The sequence below is a fragment of the Garra rufa genome, chromosome 21, assembly GCF_049309525.1.
Source record: "Garra rufa chromosome 21, GarRuf1.0, whole genome shotgun sequence".
Classification (NCBI taxonomy): domain Eukaryota; kingdom Metazoa; phylum Chordata; class Actinopteri; order Cypriniformes; family Cyprinidae; genus Garra; species Garra rufa.
Genome location: NC_133381.1, coordinates 30245418 through 30265737, shown reverse-complemented (window position 1 = coordinate 30265737; position 20320 = coordinate 30245418). Strand labels below are relative to the sequence as shown.

The 20320-nt window shown below is 35.9% G+C and overlaps 1 protein-coding gene across 1 annotated transcript in view; it reads right to left on the bottom strand.

The window, feature by feature from the left end:
• Positions 1–219: 219 nt before the first annotated feature.
• Positions 220–20320, bottom strand: part of LOC141295676 (calcium permeable stress-gated cation channel 1) — a 39760-nt gene continuing 19659 nt past the window's right edge. Inside the window, exons 8-22 of the mRNA XM_073826932.1 lie at positions 18088–18161; positions 17874–17954; positions 17662–17782; positions 17327–17460; positions 16516–16638; positions 13395–13548; positions 13143–13249; positions 10952–11038; positions 9389–9454; positions 9120–9282; positions 8292–8397; positions 7433–7600; positions 4525–4640; positions 924–998; positions 220–701 (exon numbers count right to left, since the gene is read on the bottom strand). Coding sequence (XP_073683033.1) covers positions 477–701; positions 924–998; positions 4525–4640; positions 7433–7600; positions 8292–8397; positions 9120–9282; positions 9389–9454; positions 10952–11038; positions 13143–13249; positions 13395–13548; positions 16516–16638; positions 17327–17460; positions 17662–17782; positions 17874–17954; positions 18088–18161 — 1800 coding nt within the window. The 3' untranslated portion in view covers positions 220–476. The remainder of the gene's footprint in view (positions 702–923; positions 999–4524; positions 4641–7432; positions 7601–8291; positions 8398–9119; positions 9283–9388; positions 9455–10951; positions 11039–13142; positions 13250–13394; positions 13549–16515; positions 16639–17326; positions 17461–17661; positions 17783–17873; positions 17955–18087; positions 18162–20320) is intronic.

The following is a 20320-nucleotide window of genomic DNA, read 5'->3' as shown; positions in this document are numbered from 1 at the left end:
TAATAATAAGCAAATAAGATTTGGATGTCTCAACTCTTTGGAGCTATACAATGTGACTATGCATAAAAAAGTACATCGAAAAATCGGTCAAAATACAATGTTCCAAGCTTCAGTCAACCAAACCGCCAGACACCCATTAACGTCATTAGAGAGAAAAGAAAAATACAGAAGAAAGTAGAAAGCGTAGTCCAAGCAAGAGAAGTGGCTGGTCTCGTTCTTTGACAGATCTTTGCTTTTATCCACTTCAGAAACTTCTTTGAAAGCTCATCAAAGTCCTCAGAACCAAAACCGCCATGTCAGTGAATTCCCAACAAGCTTTTTAAAGCAGTTTGCTTGGATGGCCGCAATTTGTTGTCTTTTACTCGTAAATGGAGGTTGTAGAGGAAAATTTTGCAGCATAGTGCCTCTTTATCAGCCACTAGCTAAGATGAGGCATGGAGCTTGAGCATTAGGAGTGGGAACGGGGGGCAGGTCGGTCACTGGAAACCCACAGGACTGTCCATGAGAGGGCTCGGGCAGCTGGGATCTGGGCCATCCTTGAGTTCAGTCTCCAAAGTTTCCTCCAGATCCTTCTCCTCCACCCCTTCGGCGTCGCGCACTGAACTCTGGCTGTTCCCCATGGTGCCGTAGCTCTGGTGGGCCGGAGAAGGCATGGGAGTCAGGCCCAGCTCTGGCTCCAGCAAGACGGATGCTATAAAAAGCTGCGGAGGGAAAGAACGAGAGGTGAGTAGGTGGACAGCAAGAGTGTCATTATCTTAAGAGCTTCTTTTTTTGTTTATGCAACACGCTACATGTGAAGTGCCTTTGACACTGTGAGTGGAAGATGAGAGGAGATGAGAGGAGAGAGACAAATTAATTTCATAAGGGGGACTTGAAATGAGAGTGTGATGAATGAAATGAGCTGTGACAGGATGAGCAGGTACATTAGCTGTGGTTGTGGTGGAAACGGTGCTTCTTTCCACATCAGTGAAGCCTCCTTCTGTCGTCTGATCGGACATCTGCAACAAAACAAAATAGCAATCAGTTTTGACTGCCTGAAGATATTGTTTTCCTAAATAAATCATCTTTGAGAGCTTATTCTCAAAGCCCATCTAAAATAATTTCATTTCAGTGTTTTCCAGACTACACTTCTGACAAATGCTTCTAGTTGGTAAGGTAACAATCATGAACTTTCCTGTTTTCCAAACACAACTATGGTAATGTATGTACAGATGATTTCAATGATTTCACACTCCGAAGTTTCGATCTAAAGCTAATTATTTGCGAACCCGCTCTGAAGTTCTGATCTAAAGCAAATGATTTGCAAACCCGCTCTGAAGTTCTGATCTAAAGCAAATGATTTGCAAATCCGCTCTGAAGTTCCGATGTAAATCTAAAGATTCATGATCCACGCTCTAAAGTTCCGATCTAAAGCAAACGAGTTGCGAACCAGCTCCGAAGTTCCGATCTTTAAATGATTCCACGCTCCCAAATTCCAATCTAAAGCAAATGATTTGCAAACCCGCTCCAAAGTTCCGATCTAAATCAAATGATTCATGATCCATGCTCCAAAGTTCTGATCTAAAGCAAAGGATTTGTAAACCTGCTCTGAAGTTCTGATCTAAATCAAATGATTCCATGCTCCGAAGTTCTAATTTAAAGCAAACAATTTGCGAACCTGCTTCGAAGTTCCGTTGTTCAAATGATTCCACGCTCTGAAGTTCCGATCTAAATCAAATAATTCCACGCTCCGAAGTTCTGATCTAAAGCTAATTATTTGCCAGCCTGCTTCGAAGTTCTGATCTAAATCAAATAATTCCACGCTCCAAAGTTTTGATCTAAAGCAAATGATTTGCAAACCCGCTCTGAAGTTCCGATCTAAATCTAAAGATTCATGATCCACGCTCAAAAGTTCCAATCTAAAGCAAACGATTTGCAAACCCACTCCAAAGTTCCGATCTAAATCAAATGATTCATGATCCACGCTCCAAAGTTCCGATATAAAGCAAACGGTTTGTGAACCTGCTCTGAAGTTCCGATCTAAATCAAATGATTCCACGCTCTGAAGATTCGATCTAAAGTTAATTATTTGCGATCCCACTCCGAAGTTTCAATCTAAATCAAATGATTTCACGCTCCGAAGTTCAGATTTAAAGCAAACGATTTGCGAACCCCCTTCGAAGTTCCAATCTTCAAATGATTCCACGCTCCCAAGTTCCAATCTAAAGCAAATGATTTGCGAACCCGCTCCGAAGTTCTGATCTAAAGCAAACGATTTGCAAACCTGCTCCAAAGTTCCGATCTAAATCAAATGATTCATGATCCATGCTCAAAAGTTCTGATCTAAAACAAAGGATTTGTGAACTTGCTCTGAAGTTCTGATATAAATCAAATGATTCCACGCTCCAAAGTTTCGATCTAAAGTTAATTATTTGCGAACCCGCTCGAAAGTTTCTAAATAGATCTAAATCAAATGATTCCACGCTCCGAAGTTCCGATCTAAAGCTAATTATTTGCCAGCCCGCTTCGAAGTTCTGATCTAAATCAAATGATTCCAAGCTCTGAAGTTCCGATCTAAAGCAAACGATTTGCGAACCCACTCTGAAGTTCCGATCTAAATCGAATGATTCATGATCCACGCTCCAAAGTTCCGATCTAAACGAAACAATTTGCGAACCTGCTCCGAAGTTCTGATCTAAATCAAATGATTCCATGCTCCGAAGTTTTAGATCAGAACTTCAAATCACGTATTGCAAATCCTTTGATTTGAATCATTCAATTTGCGAAAATGATTCACAAACCTGTTCAGATCTAAATCAAATCATTTCTGATACACGCCCTGAAGTCCTGATCTGAATCAAATTATTTGCACTACACAAAATTCCAATCTAAATCACGATACGCGATTTGAAGTGCTGATCTGAGACAAATGATTTGCGCATCAAAGCAGTGAATAATTTTGCAACGCAATGGTTTAACTGATTCAGAGTTTCAAAAAGCTATTCACTACAGTATGTGCTTTTTAAAATCATTACAAGTGATGTTGAAATTCAAAAACTGAATGCCTCTTTTCATTTTATATGGTTTTTGCTAGTGAATCGCTTGAAATGAATGTTCGAAGTCATGAGTTTGAATCAGTCATAGCGGTTCCAGCGTAAGTAACTTGAGTCTCTTTTTGCATCTTCAGCCATGTTTACACAACACCGTCAGTACTACTACTTGCTTAGCTTGACTGTTTTTTGACATTAATTAATATAAGCAAAAAAGATATGTCTTTGAAATGCGTGAAAGATATGTGCTTTGGCACTTTTCAAGTACCTTCTCAGGAATATTGCTATTTTCAAGGGTTTTCCAGGCCTTAAATTTCCCAAAAAGTCAAATTCTAGTACTTCAAGCACTTTGGAGTATTCACTCGAGAGTATTCATGTATGAAACACTGCATTCAAGGTATATACTTTTATCATCTGTTTGAGTGATTAATCAGAAATGAAGCAAGTGACATCTTTATGAATCTGTGTTTTTCATTTAAAAACACAGATTCATTTATTAACAAAACACCACAGTGTGCTGTTTGGAGAAGCACAATGGTTATGCTGTGGCTTTATTGGAAACAATTTTCATTAGTAAAATAAAGCAAAAACAGACAATATCTTCAATATTGTGTCTAAAATATAAATCACTTAAAATGAACTTCTTATTTGTATACAAATCAATATAAAATATTTAATAAAAAGGTAGGTACTTATGTAATATTGCTTAAGATGTTTGCCCTTATATCCTGAATTGTGGGGGCATGTTCATTTCTAAAAATAAATACTTTTGCTGAAAGGGACTGTTCACCCAAAAATGAAAATTACCCCATGATTTACTTACCCTCAAGCCAACCTAGGTGTATATGAATTTCTTCTTTCAGACGATTACAGTCAAGAGTTATATTAAAAAGAGTCTTGGCTCTTCCAAGCTTTATAATGGCAGTGAATGGGTCTTGAGATTTTAAATGAAAATAAACTGCATTCATCAATCATAAAAGCTGGCTCAGGGGGTTAATAAAGGCCTTCTGAAGTGAATTGATTCATTTGTGTAAAAAAAAAAAAAATCTATATTTACAACTGTATAAACTTTAATCTCTAGCTTCCGCTAACTGTTGTACTCACGTTCAAGAGAAAGTAGCGTTCCAGTGAAGAGAGCAAAACAAAGCAAGAGTTAGCAAAAGCTAGAGATTACAGTATACAAAGTTTAAAATATGGATATTTTTCTTACACAAAGACATTGCTTCCCTTCAGAATGCCTTTTTTCACCCTTCTAGAGCCATGTGGAACACTTTTTATAATAGATAGATGCACTTTATTCTGCTACAAAATCTCGACCACCATTCACTGCCGATGGCGTGAGGGTGAGTAAACCATGGGCTAATTTTCATTTTTGGGTGAACTATCCCTTTAATGCAAAAATACCTAACCTAAATATTCACTAATTAGCTTACAGTTTTATCGCCATATGTACCATGTTTTTACAAATCATCAAGATTGAGGTTTTATCACTGACCTGATAGCTTGTTGATCTGTCAGGTCGTAGTTTTTTCAGACAGAAGCCAAAGCAGGAGAAGGCAATACAGCACAAAAGAGTTACGCAAGTGAACAGAGTGATGGGCTGCACTGGACCTGCACAAGAGATAAACCATGAGGTTTTGCTTTTTATGGACAGAGCTGTAGACACAACCGTTGTGGTCTTGGTCTTAAGATCTCTCAAGACCACATAAACATGGCCTTGGTCTGGGTCTGGGTCTCATTACTAGTCTCTTGGTTTGAGTCTGGTTCTGGAAATGTAATTTTTATATGTACTTAGACAAGACCACAGTCTTGACTGCAATTTCCAAATAACTGAAATGACCTCAGGCAAAGGTCAGCAAAGTATCTTCACCATTACAGAGATTTTGCAAGGATTTTCATGGCTCTAATTAGTTTCTGTCAAAGTGGCTTAGCATTTGAAATTTATGCTGCAATCATTTCCAGATTTTCTCCATTCTAGTTCATTATAATGGATAGTCTGAATCTGAGCATTGGATCTTAGATATTGGTCTGGATCTAGGCCTGGAGTGGTCTAGTCTTGTTCTGAGTTGGGGTCTTAAGGGGATTAATATTGGTCTAGGTCTTGGAATGTCTGGTCTTGACTCCAAGTGAACATGTAGTCTACAGTGAAACATGAACATATCCTAATGTCAGCATTAGATCATTTGGTTTTCATCCATAGGTTACACAGTCGTTCTAGTAATGTTTTAATTATCTTCTTTTAAAGGGAAGCCTTAGATTTATTTGGCACTCTCTCAGAAAAAAGGGTATGAAAGCTTTTACTGGGGCGGTACCCCCGTTGAAGAAACCAGCATATGCTGGTTAGGTATGTTTTAAAGCATGGCTGCTGGTTTGAGCTGGTTTAATCTGGTCCTTAACTGGTCATGGGCTGGTTTAAGCTGGTCCTTAGCTGGTCATGTGCTGGTCCTAAGCAACTAGCTCCTGCTCAGGACCAGCACATGACCTTAAACCAGCTCTGACCAGTTAAGGACCAGCTCAAACCAGCAGCCATGCTTTAAAACATACCTAATCAGCACCTAATCGGGACCTTTTTAAAACTTAAACCTTTGTACTTTTTAGGTACTAATATGTACACTTTAGATACTAATATGTACCTTTAACGTACCTATAGGAAACCCTTTAGGCCCAAAGGTGTAACTTTTGAAAAGGTACCGACCCAGTGATAGCTTTTGTGCCTGTTTTTTCCTTTCAGATTGTTTTTGTGTGGTTTGGTTATATTTGTAACAAGGACAATTTAATGCAAGTATAATCTTGCACTATCATAATTTTATAGAAAATAACAGATTAGGTTCTTAGTGTATTTAATGCCATTTCTGATGCTTGACAGTCACTATAAACAGCGTTGCATGAAAAAGAGCTGTGTGAAGATTTCTTTTTTAAAACATTCTCCTTTAGTGTTCTACAGAAAAAAAATATCAACAGTGTATGGGTTTGGAATCATTTGAATGTAAATAAATAATCAAAAAATGATTTATTTCTTGGGGGAAAAAAACCCTATTAGGGGCTTTAGACAATCACAATCAATATCGGTTTCTTTATAGATTTCTAATACACTACCGTTCATTTAACTGATCAAGTGTGACAGTCATGGTTTTTAAATTATTGGGAAAAGAACAAACAGCATTACAATTTTAATACAAACTTTTTTATAATAATAATATTATTAAACATATACATATACATATATATATATATACGCCATGCAAAAGTATTCACACCCCTTCATTTTTTTCACGCTTTATGTTAAACTGCTTTAAATTACTTTTTCCCACCATAATGGCAAAGCAAATAAAAAAGGTTTTTAACATCTTTGCAAAAACTTTTATTATTCCATTAATATTCATGCCCTTATCTGGGGCAGTTGAAATTTAACTCAGGAGCGTTCATATTGCTTGTAGATGTTACTACACTTCAAATGGAGTTAACCTGTGCAAATTCAATTGAATGGGTATGATTTGGAAAGGCACACACACCTTAATAAAATGTCTAACAGCTGAAAATGAATTTATGAGCAAAAACCAAGCCCTGAAGGCAAAATAACTGTTTGTAGAGCTCAGAGACAGGATTACATCAAGGCATAGACCTAGGGAAGAGTTCAGAAAAAAATCTGCTGCATTAAAGGTTCACAGAAGCATGTAGCTTCCATTATCCTTATTGGAAGAAGTTTGGAACAACTAGGACTCTTCCTAGAACTGGCTTCCTGGCCAAACTGAGCAATTGGTGGAGAAGGGCTTAGATTGGAGACCAAAAACCTGATGGTTACTCTAGTTACTCTAGTTGGCCAAACTTCATGAAAGCCCACTTGGGATTTGCAACAAAGCACCCGAAGAACTCTCAGACTGTGAGAAAAATGATTCTCTGGTCTGATGAACCTCAATTCCAAGGATCATGTTTGAAGGAAACTAGTGGCAGGGACTGAGGGACTTGTCAGAGTAGAAGGAAAGCATAAGATAGCAAAATATAGAGATAGCCTTAATGAAAAACCCAGTCCAGAGCATTCAGAACTTCAGACTGGGCAGAAGGTTCACTTTCCTGACACTGAACCTAAGCACACAGCAAGAATGGTTTATAGACAACTCTGTGAATGTTCTCGAGTGGCCCAGCCACAGCCTGGGCTTGAAACCAATCAAATATTTCTGGAGAAACCTGAAAATGTACGCCTGCCCCATCCAAACTGACAGAGCTTGAGAGGTGAAGAGGTGCTTTGACATTATGGTGTATGGAGTGTAGATTGATGTGGGGGAAAAAGTAATTTAAAGCAGTCTAACATAAGGCAACAATATAACAAAACCTGAAAAAATGCAAGGCACTGGATATGCATGTATGTATGTATACATAGACATGATGTTTCTGTGTAAACCTACCCAATCTGAGCACAGAGAAGAACAGCAGCCAGAACATGCAGAGAACGGGCGCCACCACCACTTGACTAATGGCGGCTGAATGGATCCGCTGGCTGAGCTTTGTGGGTAAATAGGCGTAGTAGATATTATAGCGATCTACCATATGCTTCAGCACAAGGTACAGCAACCCTGAAAAATGAACAAAGCTCGAATTATCAAATAGTATTTGATCTTTTTAAATCACACTGCAATTGTATAAGTGCTTTCGGGATGGGTCAGTAGCATTGTGGGTAAAGTCATCTTGTATGAAGTGTTCCTGTCCTTTTATGCTACTGCACAGGTATAATATTTATATATTTACCTGTTTACACAGACCACATGTGAGTGCAAGTTGCCAAATGAATTCAGAACTAAGTGAAAAATCATGATGATGGATGTCAGCCTATAGTAAATAAACAGTCATGGTGTGTATTGGTGACAGAACAGGCGTGGAGTGGGCGTCTGGATCTCGGCTAGACGGGTCGGAGCGTCTGGAAGACTACAGCGGGTTCGCACCTAGCGGCCATGTCACACCGTGATACTGAGATGCTGTTGGAGATACGGCTCAGACGCCCACACACTGACTGAGAACGGGAACGAGGTATTAGAACACGCACGGAGGTAGAAATCAAGACTGACGGAAAGAAAAAAAAAGAGAGCCGTGGGTAAAAAGGAACAGAGAAAATGAGAGGAAAAGAAAAATATGACACAAATGGTGCAGTGGAGACAGACAAATGGATTTGAGTACAAATTGGGAGGAAAGACGAAGAAGCGGAACAAAAAGTAATAAAATAAAAGTCTGTTTGTTGTAAAATAAAACCCTACGTTTACGCAGACTCACCAAAAGGTACAATGATGGGGCAGGTGATGCTGTAGGTCATACTGACTGAAAATATGCACATGGTCCAGGCATATTCAAGACCAAACTGAAACTCGTAGGCCTGACTCTGAGGGTGAGAATAAAGAAACAGGTTGTAAGTCTATTTATTGCTATTTAACATTATATTTGGTGATTAACAGTCATTGTATGGAAAAGAGCTGTGTGAAGATCCTTCAAACATTCTCCTTAAAGGTTCCACAGGAAAAATAACAGTGCATGCATTTGGAATGACATGAATGTGAACAAAGATTTCTTTCTTTCTTTTGAGAACTATTCCATTAGGGGCTCTAGACAATTACTATACATTAATGCTATACTTACGTATAATTTCTACCAGTGTTGGGAAGGTTACTTTGGAAATGTAATAGTTTACAGATTGCAAGTTACCCTATTTATAATGTATTAAGCAGTGTAACTATTTCAAACTTTCAAACTTAAAGTTACTTTTGATTACTTTTCTAATGTTTTCTAAACTATGAATCATTTTCAAACATTTAAAGCAGGCAGGGTTATCCAACACTGATATTAAAAACATTTTGATGACACAAATGAATAAAATGACACTGAATACTGGAGAAATAGCTGCTGAAAATTCAGCTTTACCCCCACAAGGATAAAGAACAATTAAAGAACAATTTAAGATATATTAAATAGAAAACAGTTATTTTAAATAGTCATTTTTATTTTCTCTCTCTCCTTTTATACTACTGTTTTTACTGAGTTTTTGATTAAATAAGCTTTCAGCCATAAGAGATTTCAAGCACAGCTCACTTCGATGGACTTACTCACCCGCTTAACATGGATGCGCTCAGCTTTAGATTTGGCAAAGCAAAGGCGAAGAGAGTACACCAGTAGAGCAGGAATACGCAGAAGCTCCATGGCCGTTCCGATCAGACTAGACGTGATCACGTAGTTTACAAAAAAAGCTCCGTTATCAGGCAAAAACACACATCTGAGGGGATAAAACAAAATGGATGTAGGTCTCAACAAATTGTGCATCTTGCACTTCTAAATAAATTAACATGCAGCTGTAGATTTTGGCAATAGTAAGAACTTACTGAAACTTTACATCCGTTTCATCCAAGAAGTGGACGTCTAATAGCCACCTGAAGAACAAATCCAAGCTGGGGAGCAGACAAGAAGATATACAATTTATAGTACTTTACAGTATATAAACAGTGGCTACCAAAAGTATTCAGACACTTTAAACTCTATGAATGCCAATGTCTTAGCCATTTGTTCAGTTTCTTTTAAAGGAGAAGTTTACTCTCAAAACAAAAATGTACAGATAATTTACTCACCCCCTTGTCATCCAAGATGTTCATGCCTTTCTTTCTTCAGTTGTAAAGAAATTAGGTGTTTTTGAGGAACACATTTCAGGATTTCTCTCCATATAATGGACTTCTATGGTGCCCCCGAGTTTGAACTTCCAAAATGGAGTTTAAATGCAGCTTCAAAGGGCTCTAAATGATCCCAGTCAAGGAAGAAAGGTCTTATCTAGCAAACTGATCAATTATTTTCTAAAAAAAATGAACAATTTATATCTTTTTTTAACCTTGTTTTGTCTAGCTCTGCATGAACTCTGTGTATTCCAGTTTAAGACAGGGTATGTCGAAAAACTCCCATGTCATTTTCTCCTCTAACTTTAAAATCTTCCGACATCATGGCAGAAGTACCGACCCAGTGTTTACAAAGTGAATGTGCAGAGATGATCAAACACTCCTTACAAAAAAAAAAAAAAAAACGTAAAACAGCGATGTAGGGCAATTTTGAAATTGGAGAAGAAAATAATATGGGATTTTTTCGATCTACCCTAACTGTCATGAACCTGAATACACAGAGTTCATGCAGAGCTAGACAAGACGAGCAGTTAAGGGTTAAAAAGTATATAAATTGTAATGTTTTTGCTAGATAAGACCCTTCTTCTTTGGCTGGGATCATTTAGAGCCGTTTGAAGCTGCATTTAAACTGCATTTTGGAAGTTCAAACTCAGGGGCACCATAGAAGTCCACTTTATCAAAAAACATAATCTCTTTATGACTGGAAGCGAAAGTGAACTTCTCCTTTAAGTAACTGGTCTCAAGGTGATTTTTAGGGATGTATGAACTCCTCAAGTTCACACAGGTGTTCTAAAAGCATAATCAACTATGAAAATGATCCACTAACATTTGGCAGCCACAAAGTGTTACTGATAGCTTATATCTATTGTTTTATGTTGTTTGAGTTTAAACATATGCTTGCTATAAATTAAACAAGTTTTAAAAGTTAGATTCATTTAAAAGCTGAATCTTCTATTATAAACATGTTTTCAGTTTTTTAGTTAAAAAGTTTGTGTGGATCAAATTCAAACATGTTTAGGTGCTGTATCTCTCTAGGGATTGTAAAAAAGAAATAGCCTCATTAAAAGACTGAAATTCTTCACAAAAAAAATGTTGGCGTAAGTAGGACATCCTTGTTTATCATTGACCCACATATATATATATAGTACTGTACAAAATGACATGTTTCACAAAACAGTATATTACCAAAAATGTATATTTTTAGATGTAAAGCTTGAAGTGATTTTATTGACATGTCATTATAGTCTATAATTACAGTATTTCAGATTATAGGATGTTTACCTGGATAGACCCAGTGATGGCAGAATGATTACCATGAAGACAAGCAGTAAAAAGCATTTGTGCATGGTGACCTGATTCTCACCGGACCTGAAAGAGACACACATTACAAGAAGATTACGACTAAACCAAAGAACTAGAATAAATAAATACATACATTTTCAGATTTTTACATAATTCCACTATTCCATTCTTTTCCATTTTCACACCAGTTCTTCTACTAGACTAGACTTTTGTGATTAAAGTCAACATAAAACTGTGTTGGCAACACATTTCTTGCTGTACGTGGTGCATTTCATAGTAAAAAAAGGGCAAATTGTGTGTATTAATCATAAGTGTTTTCAGTGTAAGTGCAACAGATACTGCAGTGCTGCAGGTTGTGCAGTTGCACAATACAGAGGGTTTGATCCACATGAACTATAATGTGACTCTGTGAAAGATGCCGCCAGTGTGCATATGATTATTCCCTTGTTGTGATCACTATGACAACAAGCCTGGAGAGGCAAGCAGAGAGAGCAGGAGAGAGGGACACCATGTAAACGTGTTGTGCATGGGTGGGTGGGAGACTGGGTTGGGGGTTGTTCTGCAGTTATGCAATATGTTTGTGCGCTGATATGAACATGTTTATGCAATAGATTTAAGCTGCACGGCAAATGCAACTACCAACAGCACAAACTTACTCACACTGCTTATTGGGACACCATGTGTATATGACTGTGTATGTGTATAATTATGGTTTTGAATAGTTTCATTAAAGGGATCATTCACCAAATAAATTAAAATTATTTATTTTGATATTTAAATCTCAGTGTTTTTTCCATACAATGTGAATGAAACTTGATTCTTTCGTGTTCCACATTAGAACGAAATGCATATAGGATTGGAACAACATGAGGATGAGTAAATAACTAATTTAACGAATAATCATTTTTTATGAACAATCCCATTAATGTATGTGTTGATAAATGTGTATATGTAAGGAAAGCTGGAACACTATTAGGAACAGGAGACAAAAGCGTAGGCCTAAGCTATTTCATTAATTCATTATTTATGTGTTTACAATATTCATATCGAATCAAGCAACACCCTCCTCCCAAATTCTCATCATGTAGGAAAATCACATTCTCACTTTAATACAAATAATAATCAATTTGTTAACATAAAAGGTTTTTATGTATCATGGTAGTATTTGTTGAACTACTAAATTAAATTATATTACTATATATATGAAATAGAAAATCTGAAATATATATATATATATATTTAGAAAATATATATTTTGACCTTTCTAAAAGTCCAAAAAAATATTAAGCAACATGTGTTTGCTGATTAAACTGTTTTATTATATTTAACTATGATACTATATATGTATATTAAATAGAAAATATTAAATATAAAAAATAGCATATTAAATTCTTTTTAAAAACAGTTTAGTTAATAAACATTTCTAAAAATCCTAAAAATCCTGGTTATATATATATATATTAAATATGAAATAAAAAATAGTATATTAAATAAATTCTTTTTAAAAACTTAAAAAACCTTTCTAAAAATCCTAAACAAAAAAAAAAAAAAAAAAACTGAAAAAAAAAATCTATAATAAAAAAATCAAATATTAAGCAACACAAATGTTTGCTAATAATAATAAGATAACGATAAATAATCTTACTTGAGAACCAAACCATCATACAGAAGACTGGAATAATGATGCTGAAAATTTAGCTGTATCATCACAATAATATTACATTTTAATATATACCGATAACAATATTTTATTCCAATTTTACAATATTTCTGATTTACTGTATTTTTTGTGTGCATAAGAAACTTCTTTTCAAAAGAAAGAAAGAAAATAAAAATAAATCAACTGACAGACAACTAAACAGATATTAATTTAAATTAATAAAAAAAATTCTAAAATACAAATAAAAGAATAAAATTAAAATTATTTTAAGAATAAAAAAATCTTACCAGACCCATGGTAATCAAATCATGTTATTTTAACATCCAACAAGGATTATATTACTACTTTCAGTTATTTTAATAATTATATTTAAAATTTTGATCATTTTAATCAGTACAAATCATTCACTTTTATGTATACTTACGTAAAAAGACCTCCCTGCCATTGTATTCTCACATTTATACACAGACTAGAAGAGTTTAAAGTCAGACGGTGGAAACAGCATCATACCTGGTCCAGTGGTACTCAAAGAAAGATGAATAGTACACAATGAAGGGCAGGAGAATGGAAAAGGCCCACAGGAGCAGGGTGGGGAAGAACTGGGTAATTACTGGGTTCTAGACAGTAGAAGACAGTAAAAGATCAAATTCAAAACATTCAACATCCGAAAAAACACAAAAAAAGCACTTTCAGTTTTATTTTGCATTCTAATGTGGCGTCATACAGCCGGAAAGTTATAAAACGGCTTTGATGGTCACTGACCCTTAAGCTTTCAACCGGCCGAGTGACGTTGAACTTGTCCATAGTGTTTACGATGATAGCAGGGGTTGTGAGAAAGAAGAGCAAGAGGAAGAGCAGAATGTTGAGCAGGACGCAGCGGAGCCACCAGCGAGAACCGCACACTGACAGATTTTCCCTGGACGAACACAGGCACCAATCAACACGACAACGTCTTAACTACAGTTATAGGACCAACAGTGTTCTCTCCAAGAATAAGTGGGATGTTCAGCTGCGATTACATAAACGGGAAGGTTTGTGCTGGAAACCCAGCCTAAACTGGTCAGCTGGTCTCCAAAACTGACCAAACTGGTGTTCAGCTGGTTTAGCTAGTCGACCATCTGGTCTTCCAGCTCAAAAGTGGCCTAAACCATTCTAAAACCAGCAAGTGTCTGAAATCCCTCTGAAACAAGCTTAATTGGTGACTATGGGAAATTGGTGACTATAGGAAAGTTTCTACTCTCCTGTAAAGCCTGAATAAAATAATAGTCTGAAAAATATATATATTTTGAAATGGAATCTAAAAAGTCTTTTACAGCTCATACAGCATGATATAGGAAAATATAAAACTCAAAGTGAGAAAAAAAACACTTCAATTTTATTCAGAAGGCCAAATGGAGCAAAAATGTGATGCAGTTGCTGATATTTATGTGGTCATAAAGCAATATTGAATTCTGATAGCTTTATGTAAATCAATTATATATATATATATATATATATATATATATATATATATATACAGTTGAAGTCAAAAGTTTACATACACCTTGCAGAATCTGAAAAATGTTCATTATTTTAGAGGGATCATACAAAATGCTTGTTATTTTTTTTATTTAGTACTAACCTGAATAAGATATTTCATATAAAATATTTTTACATATAGTCCACAAGAGAAAATAATAGTTGAATTTTTAAAAATGACCCCGTTTGAAAGTTTACATACGCTTGATTCTTAATACTGGGTTTCCTTTTTTTTGTGATCCTTCGTTTTTCCAGCATTTTTGTGTATTTGAACCCTTTCCAGCAATGACTGTATGATTTTGAGATCCAACGTTTTTACACTAAGGGCAACTGAGGAACTCATATGCAACTATTACAAAAGGCTCAAATGCTCACTGACGCTCCAGAAGGAAAAAAACGATGCATTAAGCGGTGGGGGGTGAAAACTTTTGAAAAGAATGGAGATGTGTACATTTTTCTTATTTTGCCTTACTATTATATTTTTTTTCATTTAGTACTGCCATTCAGAGGCTTCAGAAGATGTTTCCCAGAAGACAAAATGTTAAATTTACCCTGATCTTTAAATTCAAAAAGTTTTCACCCTCTAGCTTTTAAAGGAGAAGTTCACTTCCAGAACAATGATTTACAGATGATTTACTCACCCCCTTTCTTCAGTTGTAAAGAAATTATGTTTTTTGAGGAAAACATTTCAGGATTTCTCTCCATATAGTGGACTTCTATGGTGCCCGCAAGGTTGAACTTCCAAAATGCAGTTGAAATGCAGTTCAAAGGGCTCTAAAAAGATCCCAGCCAAGGAAAAAGGGTCTTAAAATTAAAATTACATTTTATAAATTTATTAACCAGACTACACAGAGTACAAGCAAAGCTAGACAGGATGAGCATTTGAGGTCAAAAAGTATATAAACTGTTAACTTTGATACTGAATTTAAACTGCATTTTAAATGTTCAAACTTGCAAGCACCGTAGAAGTCCACTACATGAAGAGAAATCCTTAAACGTTTTCCTAAAAAAACTAAATTTCTTCACGACTGAATAAAGAAAAACATGAACATCTTGGATGACAAGTGGGTGAGTAAATTATCTTTAATTTTTTGTTCTGGAAGTGAACTTCTCCTTTAATGCATGTTCTTTTCTTCTTCTGGTGCATCAGTGAGCATTTGAACCTTCTGTAATAGTTGCATATGAGTCCCTCAGATGGATCTCAAAATCATACAGTCAATGTTGGAAAGGGTTCAAATACACAAAAATGCTGGAAAACCAAAGAATTTGTGGGACCTGAAAGATTTTTCTGAAGAACAGCAGGCAGAGCAAAGAACAAAGGAGTCATGAACAACTATCATTAAACAAAAAATAAAAAAATAAAAAATAAAACACAGCTGTGAATCATTTACGAATTATTTAGTTTTAAGAAACAAGGGGATGTAAACTTGAACAGTGTCATTTTTATAAATTCAACTATTATTTTCTCTTGTGGACTATTGTAAACATCTTTTTATGTGAAATATCTTATTCAGATCAGTACTAAATAAACAGTAACGTGCATTTTGTATGATCCGTCTTATTTTGGTAAACTAATTAACATTTTGCAGATTCTGAAAAGGGGATGTAAACTTTTGACCTCAACTGTGTATATAAATCACAAAAGAAAAACAGCATTTTTTTTGGTGAACTGTTACTTTAAGTAATAGCAATGCACATGAAAGGCGTAATAATGAGAATGAGGTTTACATAAACTACAAACAAATACCTTTCAAAAGTAATTGTTTCCACTGAATAATTTTCCAAAATAGCAAAACCATTTACTCTATAAATGCAGCGGTACAAACATTGAACTCACGGGCTACGCTGAACTGGAAAACATTCACACTTCAATAAATTGCTTTAATAAGAAGCAAACATGCTACAACATTAGAGCTTATATCCATAAAAAAAGAAAGTCTTGAATTCAGACAAACGCACACACATGCACACACACACTTGTCCAGTCAAGCAGAAAGACAGGCTGACAGTGTCCCCCCCCACACACACCCACACACACTCACACTCACTCAATATATGATTCTCAACACATATTATGTAAGAGATATAATGGCTTTCACAGTGGCTGTCTAGGCACACACTCAGATTGAGACTTAATTAATCCAATTTCATCTTTCAAATCCAAGTGTAATGGCCTGGAACAAAGCATGTCATGAAAAATATATGACTTCAGCTCGCAGATCACTGTATAATTAAGAAACGCTAAATAAAACATCATATAAAACAGTAAATCCAGATCATTTCATAAAAGGAATAACCTCACTGTGGTTGTTCGTATTCTTTTTTTATGTTTTAAGATATAGATGTGGCTATCACTTCAACTCACCAGATGATGTCATTAGGGGCTGGGGCGTAAGAAACACCCCACTGATGGGACCGCACCACTGTTGTAATGCTGGACTGCTGGGGTCTGTGGCGGCAAAGAGCTCGACTGTAGTCTTTCACAATACTACAGAAAGTAAAGATGATGTTCCATGAAGATATTTTGTACATTTCTTACCGTAAATATATCAAAACTTAATTTTTGATTAGTAATATGCATTGCTAAGAACTTCATTTGGACAAATTTAAATGCAATTTTCTATTATTTTATTTTTTTTTTGCACCCTCAGATTCCAGATTTCAAATAATTGTATCTCGGCCAAATATTGTCATATCCTAACAAACAATACATCAATGAAAAGCTTATTTATTCATAAAAAATGGACTCTTATGACTGGTTCAGGGTCACTATATGGATTAGCTTTACCATTCTTTCTGAACTTTTTGAGGTTTTGGTGAGCTGACTTTTAATGAAGGGATTCTGTTTCTGATTCCGTGTACTAAAAATACCTTTTTTCTATGTTTTAAAGAAAGTCTTAAACGTCTTATGGGTTTAGGGACCTAAATGAAAACAGTTTGATAGTTCAATTAAAAAAAAAATCAAATATAGTTAGCTATAGCTGGTGCTGAAACCTAGAGTTTAGTAGTTCATCTGTCAGCAAATGTGTTTTATGTTAATAAAATCCTTTTTAAATAAACATACTTTTGCATTCTTAAATTTATGTATTCATTCCTCCACTTACAAGATCTCTTGACAGATGATGGTGATTCTGAGTGATCACCTCAATAATCAGCTATTTATCCTCGAGACTTACACTGCGGTCATTCTCTCATCTCTGAAGGTAACAAAGGCAATGCCCAGCCTCTTCATAGAGATACGGTTCTTCTCTGCATTAAACTCATCTGTCAGTTTCTCCTCCAGTTCACTGTAATACTGTTCTGCGTCAACCTGATGAGAAGACAATGACATAAAACATGAGAAGATGCGTATCACATCTCCTCGCAGAGAAGTTTATGACTGATGGTTGGTGTATGGTGGTCTCCAGTGGCCAATATGAGGAGGTGCAGTACCAGCCATACGGCCACGCTATATGTAACATACAAATATATCCATTGTGACAACTCTAATGAGTGTTTGAGGGACATTTACCTGTTCAAAACCACATATATCACAGCAGAAGATCTGTGCACAAGGGTGAGTCTTTATCATGATCCTGCCTTCCTTCTGAGCTTTGGTTGTGAAGTACAGCCTTCCTTTCATTGCTTTTCGCCTGTACGGGATATTGTTTTAATATGGTTTAATATGCACTATTCACGGGGCTCAGTTCTATGACATGCAGGAGATATGTAAATGCAAATGACCTTTCTAAGTCCAGCTTCATTAGTTTTTGTACGTCAAAGCAGAACCGGATGTCTGTGACGGTGCAGCTGGGGTAGGCTTCACTGTTCAGAGACAGAAAGAAGTGAAAAATGAATGTCCTCAGTTGTGTTGACATTTAATATCAGATATGCTGAAATATGGAGATCAAGCAGTAGCTGTAATTCTGTGGATAACAGATCTGTGCTCTTCACTCACTGCAAGTGTTTGGTGATCAGGCCGGGATCAGAGATTTCTCTGGGAATTGAAGTTATCATTAGGGTTCTGGCCACCTGCAGTAATAATAAATCAAAAATGAGAATGAGAAGTGCATTTTCTGAAAATTTTACCAGTGCTTGCAAGGCAGCAAACTAAAGAGTACTGAGGTTTTTTTGTTTTTTTATGCTTGCATATACAGTTGAGGTCAAAAGTTTATATCCCCCTCTTTAGAATCTGCAAAATGTTAATTATTTTACCAAAATAAAAAGGATCATACAAAACGCACGTTATTGTTTATTTAGTACTGACCTGAATAAGGTATGTCACATTAAAGATGTTTACATATAGTCCATGACAGAAAATAATAGTTGAATTTATAAAAATGACCCTGTTCGAAAGTTTACATATCATAATACTGTGTTGTTACCTGGATGATTCACAGCTGTGTGTTTTTTTTTTGTTTTTTTTTTGTGCAGTGATAGTTGTTAATAAGTCTCTTGTTTGTCCTGAACAGAAAAATCCTTCAGGTCCCACAAATTCTTTGGTTTCCAGCATTTTTGTGTATTTGAACCATTTCTAACAATGACTATATAATTTTACATTGAGGACAACTGAGGGACTCATATGCAACTATTACAGAAGGTTCAAATGCTCAGTGATGCTCCAGAAGGAAAAACAATGCATTAAGAGCAGGGGGGTGAAAACTTTTGAACAGAATGGAGATATGTACATTTTTTTTATTTTGCCTAAATATCATATAATTTTTCATTTAGTACTGCCCTTCAGAGGCTACAGAAGATAGTTGCATGTTTCCCAGAAGACAAAATAAGTTAAATTTACCCTGATATTCAAATTCAAAACGTTTTCACCCCCTGGCTCTTAATGCAGGGTTTTATTTAAGCATTTGAACCTTCTGGGGGATGTAAACTTTTGACCTCAACTGCATGGTTCCATAAAGAAACTTTCAAATCCATGGAATCTTTTCATTCCACAAAAGGTTCTTTATAGTGGAAAAAGATTTAAAAATGTACTTCACCCTTTTTTTAATATCTCACTTTTATTTTACTGAACGTAAATCGTTCTTCTATGTCATCTCTGTAAAAAGACCCTTTTGGAAATTTTAAGTTATAATATATATACAGTCAAGCCCGAAATTATTCATACCCCTGGCAAATTCTGACTTAAAGTTACTTTTATTCAATAAGCAAGATTTTTTTGACCGGAAATGACCAAAAGATTTGGATTATCCCAAAAGATAATAAGACAATTTACAGGAGACATCATTGTGGAAAAAAATATTTCTCAGCTTTTATTTACATTTGAACAAAAAGTGGCATGTCCAAAATTATTCATATCCTTTGCAAACTGTCACAGTCTATGGGAAAATCCAAAGTTCTATACCATTCCAAATAGTCCAAGCTGTTCTAAAGCATCCTAATTACCCTGATTCAATGGGAACAGCTATTTTAATCAACTCAACAGGTGAAAAACAGATGCTCTCTGCTGTTGGTTTGTGGACAAAGGAGCTCACTGAGGACCTGTGGCTGCACATTGTGGATTCTTACAAGTCAGCCCGCTTGGTCTTTGCAAATACTCATCTGGACAAAGAACAAGACTTCTGGTCTTCTGTTTTATGGTCAGATGAAACAAAAATTGAATTGTTTGGCCACAATGATGTAGCCTTCATTTGGCGTAAAAAAGGAGAAGCCTTCAACTCTAAGAACACCATCCCCACTGTCAAACATGGTGGTGGGAACCTAATGTTTTGGGGGTTTTTTTTTAGCCGGTGGACCAGGGAACCTAATCACAGTAAACGGCACCATGAAAAAGGAGCAATACATCAAAATTCCCAACAACAACATCAGAAAGTCTGCAGAGAAACTTGGCCTTGGGGACCAGTGGGCATTTCAGCACGACAACGACCCAAAACACAGAAATGGTTAGCAGACCAAAACATTGCAGTTGCCCAGCCAGAGTCCTGACTTAAATCCAATTGAGAATCTGTTAAAAAATCTGTCTAAAGATCAGGGTGATGGCTAGGAGACCCTCCAACCTGAAAGAGTTGGAGCTCATCACTAAAGATGAATGGGCAAAAATACCAGTGGAGACATGCAAAAAGCTGGTCAGAAATTATAGGAAGCGTTTGATTGCTGTAATAGCCAATAAAGGCTTTTCTATTGATTATGAGGTATGAATAATTTTGGACATGACACTTTTTGTTCAAATGTAAATA